The sequence below is a fragment of the Larimichthys crocea genome, chromosome XIII (assembly GCF_000972845.2).
Source record: "Larimichthys crocea isolate SSNF chromosome XIII, L_crocea_2.0, whole genome shotgun sequence".
NCBI lineage: Eukaryota > Metazoa > Chordata > Actinopteri > Sciaenidae > Larimichthys > Larimichthys crocea.
Window position 1 is genome coordinate 40,462,991 of NC_040023.1, and position 16,599 is coordinate 40,479,589.

General features: G+C 36.6%; 2 protein-coding genes across 2 annotated transcripts in view; both read right to left on the bottom strand.

Annotated features, from left to right (window-relative positions):
• The window catches only part of necab1 (N-terminal EF-hand calcium binding protein 1), a 54,857-nt gene extending 39,311 nt beyond the window's left edge, over positions 1-15,546 (bottom strand). Inside the window, exons 1-3 of the mRNA XM_010737952.3 lie at positions 15,369-15,546; positions 13,025-13,049; positions 10,704-10,812 (exon numbers count right to left, since the gene is read on the bottom strand). Of these exons, the coding sequence (XP_010736254.2) occupies positions 10,704-10,812; positions 13,025-13,049; positions 15,369-15,458 (224 nt within the window). The 5' untranslated portion in view covers positions 15,459-15,546. The remainder of the gene's footprint in view (positions 1-10,703; positions 10,813-13,024; positions 13,050-15,368) is intronic.
• Positions 718-3,633, bottom strand: LOC104924563 (killer cell lectin-like receptor subfamily B member 1B allele A). Its single transcript, XM_010737951.3, has 7 exons — positions 3,491-3,633; positions 3,168-3,221; positions 2,900-2,945; positions 2,470-2,579; positions 2,215-2,364; positions 1,127-1,220; positions 718-952 (listed from the first exon to the last, which is right to left on the bottom strand). Exons 2-7 carry the CDS (start codon positions 3,219-3,221, stop codon positions 885-887), a joined length of 522 nt encoding a protein of 173 aa, XP_010736253.1. The 5' UTR covers positions 3,491-3,633; the 3' UTR covers positions 718-884.
• Positions 15,547-16,599: the final 1,053 nt, after the last annotated feature.

Consider the following 16,599-nt stretch of genomic DNA (forward strand, 5'->3'; position numbering starts at 1 on the left):
ATTATATTATATTATATACACAGAATTAAAATATTATTTACACAGAGCGGCCACTTGCAGTTCATAGTCTCCGCCACCAGATGGCCCCCGGAAAGGAGTCAAGCGTTGGGGGCGTGGCTCAATGTGGGCGTATCTTAACGTTGAGGCACGCCTCGATCTGAAATTGGCGCCAAACATGAATATCTTTTGATTATATAATTTATTTAAGGAGGTAATTGCATAACCGCATAACTGTCGTGCCAATAACGACGTTAAAGCACACCCTCTTGTGTAATATTGCTTAATTAAAGCATCCACTTCTCTCTTTTCAACCTTGCCTGTTGAAAAATGTAATACACTGACGGTGTGTTACAAGGTTAAAAAGAACAGATGGTAAAAATGAAGTTAAAATTATTGTACACATAAATAATAATCATAAGATCACTCAAAACAGTTAAAAAAATGTGTCACTTGTCACACATCTTCATCATTTTTTTAAAATTTCTTTATGATCTAATGAGGTTGCAGTTGCAGCAACAGGTAGTGAGTTATTCAGGGAAATCTTCATAAATCTTCAGCTCGTCTAATTATACTAATACATACTAATATTAGTATAAATATTTAGTACAGTAACAACTCTTGTGTAAGATGAGTAGATCTTTCAAGAATAATTTGGACATTTACAAAATATTAACATGAATGTGTATTTGGGAGAAATTACACAAACAGGCAAAAATATTAATGTATTTTTTTGTCTTTATTGAAGGCAAGCAGATTTCAGTTCACTTTCAATTCCAGGTAACTGAAAGATTAAAATAATCAATAAGCTTTTCAGTGTTGATGTCATCGAGGCCTAACTTGGTGGAAATGATGTCATCATCATGGAGGCTGTGACATGGCAGCCATTACACATTCTTACTGCAGATGTAAGGTAGAGATTCATCACACTCTTCACTTTTGAACATTGTTATTCCTAAAAAAAAAAAAAGAGAGAGAGAGAGAGAGAAAACTGACATAAAAAGGCAGCTCATCTGGACAAAGAATCGTTTTTAAACTAATACAGTATTGCTGAAAATAGATAAAAATAGATGTGTTCATTTTCTTTCCCAATACAAATCTTAATCAGTGTGTCAAAATCATTTTGTACCTCCGGTCTTCATTTTTATGCAGGATCCGTCACTCTCGTCAGTAATATAGGTCTTGTTAACTAGGCTGCCGTCAGTCCACCTCCATCTTCTGTCCTGAAAGATGAAGCTCAGTTTCAGAACATACCCTTTGAATCTCGCTTTATATAAATATTTATTGCTTCCAATAGGGCTGGCTTAAGTTTTACTGATGATTGACACAACCACTCTGTCCTTGTCACAGAGCAGTTTCACTACAGTTTCAATATATTATAACACATAAGTATCGTTACTGTAGCAAGGATGTTTAACGGACACCTGACAGCCTCAGTCAGAAATAAGCATTTTCTGTATCAGTTATAATTTGATATAAACTTGGATGAGGAGATCAAACACACGTGGACGTTCTGTAACCGTGTGTTACAAACAGCAGCCCTACGCAGTGACCTCCAGGAGTCTCATCAGTGATGTTGCCAAGCAACCACCAGAGACACTGAACAGAAGAGATTGGTGGATGGATAAACTGTGTCAAGAAATAGTTCAACATTGTAACTCGGCCAAAATGTATCCTCACTGTTTTCTAAGAGATAATATCCAGTCTGAGTCATTAGACACTGTTTGTGATTCTATTTTTTTTTTTACTTTACTAATGTATGGTACAACACAACCTGTTGATGTTTAATGTAATTTTAGGAGATGGGTAGTGCATAGATAGCAACAGTCTGTAGAGTAGCCTACAGGCTAGTAGGTAGGTATTCAGAGGAAAAGAGCCAAAGAGGATTTACACTCTGCTGCAGCTAATTTAAAATATAGAACAACAACCATGACAGGCAGTAGCTGTGGGTGATACTGGTCGTTCCCATATAAGCTCCATTTACAGTATTGAACAGAAATGACAGTGGTATCGACTTTCACATCAATCTCTAACCAAGAAAATAAGAGTATTTTACAAAAAGTCGAACTATTCCTTTAACAGTAATCTCAAAATGCGGCAAAAATGTGCTATTAAGCTTCCCTTGTGGCAGAAAAAAGGTCAGCTCAGACTTTGAATAATGCAACTGTGATTTTCTCATAAGCTATCTACTGTATATAAAGCGTCACAAATATTTACCGATGCTTGAAAGATGCCAGCTGTATCAATGGCCCCAGTCCAGACAGAAGTGATGTTTGGATTTGCGGCATGGACCATAGCTGCCAGCATTGGGATCTCATCTCTAGTTTTGATCTTTAACAGACTTGCATTCCTTAAAAAGCAGGAAAACTAGAGAGGGAGACATAAACAGAAGGTGTAATAGAATGCAAAAAAAAATGATGATGATATTTCTTCCTATGAATCATAATATTAACAATAAATTATTAATCATACCACTGCGAATCCAAAATTCAGTGGAACTTGCAAAAGCTTGAAAGAGCGCCCTTGAAACTTAACCCAACCGGAGGTGCAGTCACTTTGACTGGATGGACATCCAGTGACACCTGAAAATGATTGAGTATTGGTTTAGAAATGTTTAACATGTTACACCTCAAAATAACCCTTACTGTACTTGCAGCTCATTAATATTAACTGAATCCAAAACAAATGCAAGTCTATATAAAAATGTCTTAAGTTAGTCCTGCTTATGGATGAAGTAGCATAGTGAATGTAGAAGCTGCCATTTGGAAGTAATATTACTGTAAAAATATTGGAATCTTCTGAATGCAAAGTTAAAATACACTTCGTAGCTTCGACTTGTATCCAGCATAAGACAAATTGGTAGTTAATATTATAGTTACAATCATACACAACATGTGCATACTTGTAGTGACTTCAGGTGAATTGGTGGGAGCAGCTGTAGCTGTCAACTGTAATCAGAAAGAACACATTATCAGCAGTAAACTTTAAAATTCAATCAATTCTTCAACTCTTTTTCTGCACTAAAACCTGGACATATGTTTAACTGAAAATGAATAATGTTTATTTAATTTTCAACTTTTTTGTTGCTATTAAAAACATGACACAGAATGGGACAGAATGTTAGAGTTAAGTGTCAGAAAGAAGAAATTATTTCTTTAGATTTTACTTACAAGCAGCTGTCCACTAATCAGCAAGAGCAGGCCAAAATGAAAAACGGATGCCATCTGTGTAAACATAAAATACTAAAGTAAATAATTCCATACAGCAATGACTGATTAATTAGAAATACACACTCAAGACTTTATACTGCAATGGCCAACGGTAATAAAAACAGGAATGTGCTAATCAAAGTTGTGGAAAAGTAAATGTCAGAATTAATGCTAAAAATGACAGCATTGCCTGGATCTCTTGAAATATATTATGTCAAACTTTTAATGAATCACAGCATTTTTTAAAGAATTACTTTTTGATACAAATCAAGTAGCAGTCTTACCTTTGTTCTGATGATCTGATGAGGTTGCAGTTGCAGCAACAGGTAGCGAGTTATTCAGGGAAAGGAAGCCCTGTCTTTATAAACCTTCAGCTGGTCTGTTTAATTATACTAATAAAGGACCTTGCACTATTGACACACTATCTGTAGACAAGGATGTAGAATTAACAATGTTTATAAGATCAAACAAAACCAAATATTTCAGGTGATATGATAACCATCATATATTACTCATCGACATGTTGAGGATGATGACTGATTGTACTGTGCTGAATATGAAAGCTTCCACTTCTCTGTCAATATAAATTTGAAGTTACACAATCAAAATAAATAATAAGATAATAAATTGGGATTTTGGATGTGATTTTATGTTGTACATCAAAACAGTTGACAGGTGTAAGGACTGTCTAGGGTTTGAATTATAAACTCATATGGGAAACCTTTTTTCTTTTTAAATTGACCACACTGTTCACTGGGCCAAAAATCCTCATCATAATATTGTCAGTTAATCAAATGTATCTCTTATCCTGATGAGATAAAAAAATTTTTTTATCTGAATTGCAACTATTTATTAATATATTTACTAATTATTCAACCAGAGTACACAGGTTCAAATATAGTTGAAACTTTGAGACAGGAAAAAAACATTTACAGCTTATGATTCAGTCTTAAGGAGGAGGATTTCTTTGTTTTACCCTCGTAACATCCTCCTGATTTGCATACACCTTTTCTCTAGGGTCAAAATGATCTTCCCAGGTTTTACCTTTTATTTATACCATAAACTATCAATCAATCAATTGATTCTGTGTTACACCTTTAGTCTTACTTCAGTTGATAAATTAACAATTCTGGTTCCTGGGATCAAAATGACCCCAAGGACAACATGAGGGTTTTAATCTTTTTTTTTTTTTTGCCTAACTACTATGACTTACTCTAAGTCAACGAAACACACCTGTGATATTTGTTTTAGTAGATTGAAGATTGTTGGCTTTTACCAGCAGTTAGAGAAATAGCCTCTACCTTCCCTTGACAAATTACTAAAGACCATCATACCACCGTCATATCTATCATGATTCAAGCCTTAAATCAACTATTAGACACTGAATATCATGATTTTTCAAGACGTATGTTCAAAGGGTGACATTGGATTATATAATACTCCAGAGTCACAGAATAATCCACTCAAAACCAGACAACTTGCCATATTTAATAACGACTTTAATCTCGTAATTAATAAAAAAAAATATATATATATAGATTTAAACATGGCCCTAATACTCTGTCGTACCTAATACTCTGTCGTATAAAACCCCTTTTGGGTTGGCTGGAAAAAGCATTGTTACAAAGCTGAAAACAGGCAGTGAGGAACCTGAAGTGCAAAGTATTTCTTTTCTTTTCTTTTTTTTTCTTTTTTTTTCCAATTTTCGGCAAACGTATTGATGATTACTCTAAATTAATGAAACACACACTTCCTCCCCCATGCCATTGTGTCGTCTAGTGCTGGTAATAATGTTAATTCATTCAAGATTTCCATGACGTGTTTTAAGACATTTAACTAGGAAACTCAAAATTATATCAAAATCAAACAATCCCAAGGGGTTTGTTAAAGCATACATGCTTTAACAAACCCCAAACTGGTAATAATGTTAATTCATTCAAGATTTCCATGACGTGTTTTAGGATATTTAACTAGGAAACTCAAAATTATATCAAAATCAAACAATCCCAAGGGGTTTGTTAAAGCATACATGCAAAGTATTAAACTGTTGAACATGGAGCTGAACTCTTATGTAAAGTCTCAGAGGCAGATACTGTATGTACTTTTTACTCCAGTCTGACAGGTTTAGTTACAAGTTTTTTTTATATTACAAATTTGAATGTCCTTCAGTGGAAACAGTATCTCCACATTTCTTGAATTAGATTTTTTTGTTTTTAGGATTAGGTGTTCTGTTATGGGTTTAGAAAATATTCTCCTACTTCTCATTTTATTCCTACTAAACAGGCTTGCTTTACTGAGCTCATAGAAAGTTGACTTCTTAGATATACATGGTTCTCACTGGACAGCGTTGCTACAAACATATATGTTTTTAAAGCTCAACTTATAACAGTAAAATGCATTAATAATAAAAATCATTATCATCAAAATAGCATAACACTGATGGATGATTTTACTGCAGAATGAGTATGTTGGTATTTAATTCTTTAAACAAATGTTGCTGATAATACTTCCATACTTTTACTCAGGTAAGATGAGAGTAAGATGAAATTTTGAATGCATTTTGACTTTTATTATACTGGAGTATTTTATTGTGTGTATCGATACTTTTACTAAAGGATTTTAATAGTTTTTCCAACTCTGCTTACAGTAACGGTGAACTGAAAAGCAACGTTTCACTGATCTCTCCTGGTTGAAAACTTTTGTGCACTCTTCTCCACCTGTAACTACACCTGGCAGAGATGCCGAGGTGCACACCTTGAGTGCACCTTGAGTGTGGACGTTTAAATTCAGGAAGTAGTGACAGGTTTCCCACCTGTCTCAGGTGTACTTTGAGCTTCATGCTAACACAGCATGAAACATGTTCATCTTTAGAGTCAGATGTCATGATCCCTGTTCCCTTTCATTCATCATTTATTCACGTTCACCTGTCTGATTGCTGACTGTGCTTTTAAAGACAATGGTGACAATTTGTGGATGAAACATAGACTTAAACCTAAAATGTCACCATCTAAACTGTCCCTCTCCCATGAAGCTCCGCCCCTTTGCCTCTCTCATTGGCACACCTGGAAAACATTTGCTCATTGAGTGTGCCTGAAAGAGCACACTCTTTAGTATTCCTCTGGCTTATTATTGATGCGGGTGTCCAGAGAGCGACCACACTGTTGTTCTTCAAATCTTTATTATTATTATTATTTTCTACCATGCCGCGCTTCTTCTCCCACAAATCCTGTCCTACAACCATAAAAATTACATCACCAGATGCAGCTCATTTGTGACATATGTGCTATTTCTGTTCTACTATTAATACTGTACAAATTATGAAAATTTAATGCATTGGAAAATCACGCGCTGCTCTAATTAGGGCCCAGCAGATGGTGCCATTGCTTAGCAACCTCATGCCTGCACTCAAGGGCCACAGGGAGCACTAAGCTTACACTTTGTTAGACTATTCTACAAATTCATACAATATTTCAAAATATCCTACATTTCTATCTTTTCATACAAATTTACACAGATGCATCGGGCATTTCAGAAGAGGGCATCCACACTGTATTTCCCCGGGAAATGCAAATATTCTAGTTATTATTATTTTTCTTCCATATGTTTTCCGACTAACTGCTCCTACAAATTTTGTCCTACAAAAATAAAACCTCACCATCACTAGATTCAGCTCGTTTAGGGCATGTTTATTTGTATACAACTTTTTTCTACTATTAATATTTTACAACTATTTCTACAATTTTTTTTACTATTTGAAATACATTGTACAAACTTCAAATCTTTCTACAAAACCCTCTACAAACCTTCTACATTTTAAACTACTTCTACTACAGACTTCATTCAAATTACAAACTGCGTACAAAATTGTACACAAGATCTTAAACTATTAAAATTGTATTTAACTTAAAAAAAAAATCTTTTACCGTTTTTAAACTATCAAGGCTTAAAGTTGAGCAGGTTTTTACTCAAATTGTGCGTTTATAATGGGTGTGTATTGCGTCTGCTAGAGTGGATTACATCATCAGCTGAGGACCAGAGAAAAAAATCAGTAAAAAATAAAATGTAAATGGCTACCATGGCCTCAAATATCACACTACAGACATGATTACCTCTCAAAATATAGGAAAATTCGAGGTGGTCGCAGTGATAACACTGCTGAAGTCAGTTTTATAGTTTTGGGGTCAGACACAAAGATTCGCCAGCAACACTCACCTACTGCCTAGTCTACTCCCATGTTAATTTGAGAAGAGAAATTTCCAAAAGGAGGAGGGAGCACCTGTGCTTTCTCTAACCTCCGAGGCCAAATTTTATACAATTTTCGCCTGAAAATCAGCAAGGAAATGGTTTTAGCCACCTTTGAGGGGCTTCATTTAGAGATTTTCTGTGTCTCTCAGGGGTCAGAGGGAGAGGGAGAGAGCATGAGCGCGAACCTGTGCCTAACTGCTCAGACACACAACACACACACACAGACACACAGACAGAAAGACAAAAGTCTTCCAAAATAAGAGTCCCTTCAAAATAAGAGCCCATTAAAAGGCAATGATGACATAGCTTGTTATATTAATACTGAATTTGCTGAGCAGTGTAATAATGTATGGGGGCGATGGGGCCAGAGTCAGGCACACTCTTTTCTTTAGAAATCTTTCTAGTTAGGAGGTAACATATCAGTAAGACTGTACTGTAGCTTAGTCTTGAGGCGTGTGTCCAGTGTGGAAAGTGAGTTATTCATCTGTGTACCTTTTTACTACAGGCACCTTAAGGTCGAACAAGCTGTTCTTAAAGGTACGGCTCATGTTTTTTTTTTATTATGGCAATATGATACAAAGGCACATTTTAATGCTTTTTTGTACTGGTAGCTGTTGTGTGCTGCCTGAAATGGCATTGCTTGTGGAGCCAGGTATTGCTTCCCAAGGAGTGCAGCTTTTTAGGCATTTTGAACCTTTAGCTCAGGAGAAAATAATTGCATAGGGACATGGAGATTAAATGTATTTTGTAATTCATACACTGGTTAATAATAAAACATGCACAAAGCTGTGTAATGTGTGAATGGACCATAGACCTGTTGCTGATGTTTAAATGCTACTGAATGTCCCGTAGACATTCATCTTGCTTCACTTGACTAAGAGATGCTTGTAGGACAGTATCACAGTGTCCAGCTGGTCTGCTGGCACTGGGAAATGGTCTCTGCATGTTAGTTGCACAGCAGCAACTTTAGCAACAGTTTGTCAACTCACAACATGATCAATGTTACCTAGTTATGTACTATGTATGTCACAGCATATCATGATGTTTGCACGGCAAATTAAATTGAAGCATTGGCAGACAGTCTTCCAAGTTCCTCTCTGGGTCAACCATATAGTATTGGGATGCAGACGATCTACACATTGCAATAGATAGTGTATACATTTGAAAATGATCCCTTTTATATATCTTGATATTTCATGCAATGGTGTGCAGGAAATATGTCTGTGCTAGATGGGAGATTAATGGTGAGGGTTTCAGGAGGTTCGTGTGCATCAGATGGTTTCTGTGCAGTTGCTAAGGTGGTACCGGGTGGTTGTCTGCTGATTGCCATTGAGTGGTTTCTATGGTGTTTAGGGTGGTTTAGGGTAATTTTGGGTAGTTGCTAGGGTATTGGACTATGTATGGATAGCATGTCTATGATGTGTTTGGAAAAATGCATACATACCATGATACAGAGAGATAAAAGGTATTTTACACATATATATAATTTTTCATTCTTACATATCAGAAATAATGTGAGACAGGCTGTCAGGCGAACAGAGAGATTAGTCTGACATGAGTCTCCTGTGTCCTGGACACAAGCTGGCTGCCTGGAGTGTCTCTTAACATCTGGGCCTGCTTGTCTTGACTTGAACAATACTGAGCTTATCTTATTCCCCAGTTCTGATCAGAGAGTGTCCCAAACCCTATGAATATTTTATGATTAGAGACACTGTTTTCGATGTTTCATATTATATTCCACACACTGTACAATACAATGACAAACAAATGCAACACATTTTCTTATAAAACTTCAGTGTCCAGCTTGGTCGTCAAGACGTCATTTCCATGGCACTCAGATCAGTTTAAACAGACTAAAGTATTTTGAGTTGAAATGAGTATTTATGCCAAATCAGTGGCCACAATGTTATCCTGAAATGTCTATCCATCAGTGACTCACTGTTCCTGTGAGAGACTTTAGGCATATTTGTATTTGGTATGTTTATATTACATATTTTAATTTACATAATCTGGGTGGTCTGTCACCTCACAGCAAGAAGGTTCGAACCTCAGCTGGGGCCTTTCTTTGTTGAGTTTGCATGTTCTCCCTGTGACTGCATGGGTTCTCTCCGAGTACTCTGGCTTCCTCCCACAGTCCAAAGACATGCACCTAATAGGTTAATTGGTGACTCTAAATTGCCCGTTGGTGTGAATGTGAATGTTTGTTTGTCTCTGTGTGCCCTGTCTGGCGACTGACTGGTGTACCCAGCCTCTCGCCCAAAGTCAGCTGGGATAGGCTTGAGCCCTACGGTGACACTGATGAGGATAAGAGGTTACAGATAACGGGTGAATCGATGGACGACAGGTGATAGTGCTGTTAGGCAGCTTCTGTGAAAATGGGTAAAGATGTTTAGGAATAACATGCGTGCTTGGAAGATGTAGTAGACGTAGTAGATGTAGACTAGTTAGCTGTTTTTGAGTAATCGTGTATGTTATGGAATTTTCTATCCTTAGGTTACACAAGGTCACGTGTGGGCCTTGAGATCCTTGGCAGTATTAGTTGTTTGGCTTTGATTGGAAAAGGTAGGTGCCAGTCTCAACAATGTGGTAGCCAGGGTCGAAGAGACCTATTGCTGCCTTCCTAGACATAATAGATAGCTTGCCGTTGACGTTCCAATCTGCGTAAACAGACATCTGTGTCTCCAGACTAGAATATGCTGACAAAAACACCTGCATGAATAAAAACATTCTCTTTGGTTAATTCTGGGCGTATAGTATTTGTGGTGTTATATTGGGGTTTAAAGTATATCCACCAGGATAATTTTGACAGAATGTGAGACCGACTCAGGCATTTCTGATGTACTTTGAGAGTGTCTCTAATTCTCCTTGGCCAAGCAACAATAAATAATACAGCATAAGACATCAGAGGCTCCTGAACACTTTCTTCCTTCCTGACCTCACCACTGACCTTTGACTTCAGCAATTTCTCCACAACAGTGTATATACAACATAAAGTTGGTCTTAGATGTATCCTTTGGATAAAAATCACCTGCCATGATGTTGTGATCGAACCCTCATTAAATTAAAGTTTCCCCTCCTTCTTAGATGTGTGGGTACACTGGGTTTGGAAGTAATTTATTGGAACACAAGTTAAATATACAACATGTAGTTTGTATGCTTTTAACCTTCAACTACACTTGCTCATCATCCAAATCTCAATTCTCTCCTCCATGGAATAAATGAATAAAAAGATAAAGCATTGAATTGACTTACTCTGTGTTGTGAGTGTCAATTGTGTGGAAGAGCTCCTTCAATTCCTCAGCTGTCAAGACTCCATCAGAGAAGTAGGCTTTGAATTCATCAAAGGACAGTTTTCCATCGTCTGCAGAGAGAGCACAAATGCAGCTTTTCAACACACATCAGGACATTTCAGTCTTTAGGTGAGGTGGCCATTTTCTAAAACATTTCTTCTAAAAGGAATTTAGATTTGAAATTTTTGATTTAATTTCCTTCTGCAATGTAGTAGAAGTAGTGATATGGAAAGAAAAGACTCAACGTACAAGTACTTGAGTGAATGTAAGTATGTAAAGTGTAAAGGTTTGAAGATGATCCGTAGCGGATGTTCCACAAGGAAATGGCATCATAACCTTTTAATTAAGATTTTCAGTCCATCTCCCGAGCTGATGAAACATATGCTGCATGTTATGAACTGCAGGGGCTGAATCAGCAAAATAAAACTCACACAGTAATACACAGTGCGCAGTAATTAAACTTAACTCAGTGAAAACTTCTTCCCTGTTCATATTATTATAGCAAACAACAACACTATAAAGGGTCTTTGTCATTTGTTCCATTAGACCAACTAATCTCAAACAATCAGTCATTATAATGCTTTGAGGCTCTGAAATTATGATTAGAACAAAAATACCCAAGCTGTGTGAAATATTCATGAGGTGGAAATAAACAGAATTTCAAAATGAAGATAATCAACCACAGACTGCATATTTGTCACAAAGCTCTGGCTCTGGAAGTCCATCTATTTCTGCATAGACATGAAGTGGCTGATTTTTACATGTTCACCGCTGACCTGCTGCTCTGCAGACGATGACCACTCGCTGTTGTGTCACTACAGATGCAGGGAGCATCACTCACTGTCAATGAGCTCAGAAATAATCTGGGAACAGACTTGACATACAAGAGCTGCTGTTTGCACAACACGAAAAACAAACATGTGGGATGACTTCTTATGGTGCTACACGACAAGACCTCAAATCATTCACAGTGTGGGACGGACATTTAATGAATAATGAAGCATGTCATGCCATGTAAATAATGGACTCCAATTAGCTATTTCTTGCACGTAGAGGAAATCATTTTTGCTATCAGGGATCAGAATGATGGATAATACCTGATTTCAGTGTGTTCTTTCACTAAAAACACTCAAGTTGTTGATACCAGCAATAAACATAACCTGCGTGTCAGCAGTTTTTGACACATTAGCTTGACACTAAGATACTGTAAGTACATGGTCAAACAAATGGTGGGCTCATCTCTAATCTGGAGGTCTAATTATTAATTAATAATAAAATAATGATAATAGGGTACCTATAAATGCTTACAAATGATTGTAAGCCCAGTTTAATATGCAACACAATTTAAAAAATTTTTTAACTTATAGGGGGTCCCTGCTCCATCTCTCTCTATCAGCGTCCTTTGCCTGAAAAACATTGAATACCCGTTCTTTAAGCGATCCACAGAGGCACCTTGACTCTTTTGCCCAGAAAAGAAAAATGAAATATATCAACAGTTTTATTTGCATTCTATGGCTATTAATCTAATCTAATTTGATATATTAATTAAATATATACTGTATAAATGATGTATGCTGTACCTATTGTACTCATTTAGTGTTCTTTGTATTTTATTGAAATAAATAAATAATAACAATAAATTAAATGTATTAAAAAATGCTAATACTGTAATTCAAATCAATTTTGTTTCATTCTTTGACTTCACACAAATGCAAGAACAGCAGAACCGCCTGTCAGACAGATTAAACTAAATAAATCAGCCTCAGTGAATTAAAATGCAAAGCCTGCGTGCCATAAAAGCTTCAGACCTCACTTCCTTTCTTTGGATTTTCTGCATTTGTGCTTTGTTAGAGAGTATTTGGGTTAAGGGGAGCAGGATGGACATGCAGATAACCTGGATTCAGACTGTTGCTGTGCCTAGTTAACAACAAAATAAACTATGTTTCTACTGCATATTACTGCACAAGATAGTGGAGGTGAAACAATGGCAGAATTTGGTCTGAGCCTCTAGCTATACGCCTCTAAATCATTAAGCATGGACTGCCACCATAAAAATGTCCATCTGTCTGTCGTTTTTGTTCATTAATGTTGTGATACTGAACCTCAGTGGGTATGGTCAGCTTCCTGTTTCTATGGCAACTGAAAGAGTATCAGCAGAGAGTCATGATCAGAATTTCATTGAGAAAGTACGTCTGTTTTCACACAAATGAGAGAGAGAGAGAGAGAGAGGTTGAAGTAACGCCAAAGAGTGTGTGTGTGAACTTTTGATGCAATACGACTTACCGTTTTTATCAGCTCTCCGTAAAATCTGTAATGAGAAAAGAAAAAACAATGGACGTTAAAAAAGGTTTCACATCATCAAAGCTAAAGTGTGTGTGTATGCGCGTGCGTGTGTGGGGGGTCATCGATTAGACTCTCAAAAGCAGCGTGTCTTTAAATTATTGATAGTGCTGTCCCAGAGTCCAGAGGAGATGAAAGGCAGAGTGGCAGTGACCACACCAGCTTCGCACAACCTCGAAATAGCATTGCACACCATCTTTCCTTGTCGGGTTTGTACTTACAAAAAAGAACTGAACAGGCTTTGGGTCTATTTACACATTATCACTATAGGCTGAATCTAAATCTGACAGCAGAGCCATTTATGTGCAAGATCTAAAGTCTAAAGTCTTTTTCTTGCTTGGGGGAATTCAGCTCTGTGCTACAAAGGGGTAAAAATATACATGGAGAATATCCACCCACCTTCTTCTGGCAGTCTGCTGTATGTTCTCACTTACATAATTCATTCAGACTGTCCAGCTAATCAGTCTTTATGGCTTCTTTTTGCTCTCACCAACCCAGCGACTTGTGAAATCTGAATCTATCTCAGTGCTGCCTCATCTCTTGTCCATCTCTAACAAATCAATTCAGCTCAATGCGACTTTATACACCATTCACAAATAAATAGAGAAAAAGGGGAAAGCAGCTGTCAATCAAAGTTAAAAGAACTTCTCCATGCCTTCCTTCTATATTGAACATGTCCAATTTTATTAGAGTTGCAACAGACGTCAGCAACTATTTTGATATTCGACAAATAAAGTCAAATATTTGATGGTTTCTGCATCTTAAATGTGAGAATTTGCTGCTTATTGTCTTAAACTATTGCAATTACATTTCTTCAGGGATCAATAAATCACCTGTGACATAAAATCAAATAGAAACGTTTCATGGTCCTGTGATGTTTTATAAAGCAAACAATTGATAAATAATTAAAATAATCATTAGTTGCAGCACTACTTTTATCTGTTATCCAAATGCTTCATCTGTTTTTGTTCTGATTAACTTGTGTTTATGACAGTCATGCAAATTATATTGATGAAAAGCATTCATAATTGTGAATTGGTTGAATTTGGTCGCACACTGACAACCGACCCTGTAATTGGACCTACAACTGGGTCTCATCATTCCATCTCATCTCATCCTAATTAATCTAATGAGTAAAATTAATGACTGTAACCAAGAATAGAAGTCTGATGGTCCTTTTGGATTTACCCCTCTCTATTATCTGGTAATGAAGTGGAAATTCGACAGCATCACAATAAGAAAGAAAAACACACATGGAGGCACAGCACATCTAACCTGAAACTGAAAGCTGTAGATGTCAAGAAACAACAGAAGCAACACTCTGTCGACCAACTCGCCTCTGAACACAAGCTGTGGTTTCATTCCCTGACATCCAGATAGAGCACGTGTTTGACATGACTGAAACATCTGATGTGGTGGATACAGCTTTCCACCTTTAATAACTCATGGCTCCTATGTGGGCATCCGCCTCTGTGTTTTTCAGACAGTGGAGGCAGCCAACAGGTTTGTAGTTGAGAAATCACAAGCAAATGAAAGAGTGGAGGATCGAAGGGAATACAGTTATACCTAGGCAGAGTGGAACAGGGGAGCAGGATCATTAGCTGCGCTGATATACGTACATGTAAGATGTGATTGAAATATCTGAATCGTCATCATCTGAGATAAATCTACAGGTGTTGGGAGGTCTCATAGTATTTCAAAAATTAATTAAAATATGCTTTTTAGACCAAAAAAAAAAAGGTTCTAAATATCAATATTATTTTTGCCTAATTGACATTTGGGCTTACTAATGTCAGCATGTATAACACCCTGACTTTTACCACATCAAGAAGACTCGATCTTGGTAAAAAAAAATAAATAAATTGCACACTGACAGAAAGATGGATGGCCAGCCTTTGAAACCATTACACCATAAAGCCAAATGAAAGGTCAGTCTTGTCAAATTCATTCATTCTGTAAAACAAGAAGCTCTCCCCTGCATACATTAGAGGGATCCTCATTAAATCAGGTAGTCAAAAAGCTCCAACAGATTAAAAACACTGAAACTTTAATGATTTGAAAAGTGAAATACATTTCCTTTTAGATAAATAAAATCTGTTGTTTTTCATCGTGAATGTTTTTTTTAAGGCTGCTTCATTTGAAGCATAATAAACATAATGATAATATAGCTCTACTATATGCCTTATGCTTGTATTTTTGCAGAAAAAAACAATGTGTAAGCATCCACAGTGAAGACGAAAATACATTTTGTGCTATAAGTATTGGATTTAAAATTTGTTTTACTTACATCAATGAAAATCGACATTCCCTTTTTGAGCTCCATCTGAGCACTGGGCTCTTCGGACACACACTGAACCTCCTCTGAACAATCCATCATTCACAATGAAGCTTCACCTGTAAACTGCACAGGAATGCGCGCTGCAACCTCTTATCTGATCAAAGCCACTGGTCAAAAGGAGCGACTCCGCATCACTGTCAAGTCAGCTGGAATACACAAACCACTTCCTGATTTAAATGTCACAATTAAATCTTTTATTGTGCTCAGCAAACAGCAGCATATTCGTATATCCTCATTTCTCTCCACGTGATATTCGCTTAATTGCTCTGTGGATAATTCTGGCGCTATTATTTGCACTGGGTCTGCACGCACCACCGAAGTTTCTGAAAATGCACGGTTTTATTTTGAAAGCAAAATCACTGAACTTCCTGTCGTGTCCTGGCAGTTTCAGTCTGAAAGCCAGCTGTTGCTTTGATGAGTCCACAAATCTGCAACGCATCTCTGCTGGAGCAAACTAAGTGTCATTCAAATGCAAATGTGTCTCATTCTGTATGACACTTTAATATCGTGATGCATTATTCTAGATACACTTACACTGATAGATCACTGGAAATGTGTCAGAACAGAAAGCAGAACTATGATCAGTTCATATTTACAGCAAAGCCAAATGAGCAGCACAAATAAGAATGTTATAGCCTGTGTCCTAACTTTTTGTTAAAATATACAAAAGTCAGATTAAAGGTTAAAAGGTAATTTGTTTAGATTTCTTATCAGTGGTTTTAAAAATGTATTCTCTAAATAGTTTTTATAAATGGTGAAGTCTGTTAAGTGCGCTATTTTATGTCTTTAAGGACTGAGTTGACATCAACAGCATGATAACATTATGAATTGTCTTTGGCGTATTTTCAGTTTGGAAGCCTAATAAGACAAAATACACTTTTAGTATTTTAATGAAATAGTTCATTTGTAAATTAAAAACAAAGAATGCTTAATGAGAAACACTAAAGACATATCCATAACTTTGCAATTTGCCTTTCATTTTTTACTGCACCTGATAATTTCTGGTGATGAATAGGATTAAATTATTGTCAAGTGTGAAATGTTTCCACATGAATGCAACCTAATCAAATTTCTAAAGTGTATGAACAACAAAACCGGTACTTGGATTGGTTGTAAAACGGTCCAACACCTCCATCTAGTGGATTGTTGTAGCAGCACAGGAGTCAATCTCAGAACATAA

Coding starts and splice junctions, on each gene's coding strand:
- LOC104924563 (XM_010737951.3), bottom strand. CDS start 3,221: ATGGCATCCGTTTTTCATTTTGGCCTGCTCTTGCTGATTAGTGGACAG. Junction 2,580..2,899: donor TTCACCTGAAGTCACTACAA/GTATGCACATGT, acceptor AATCATTTTCAG/GTGTCACTGGATGTCCATCC. Junction 2,365..2,469: donor TGAATTTTGGATTCGCAGTG/GTATGATTAATA, acceptor CTCCCTCTCTAG/TTTTCCTGCTTTTTAAGGAA.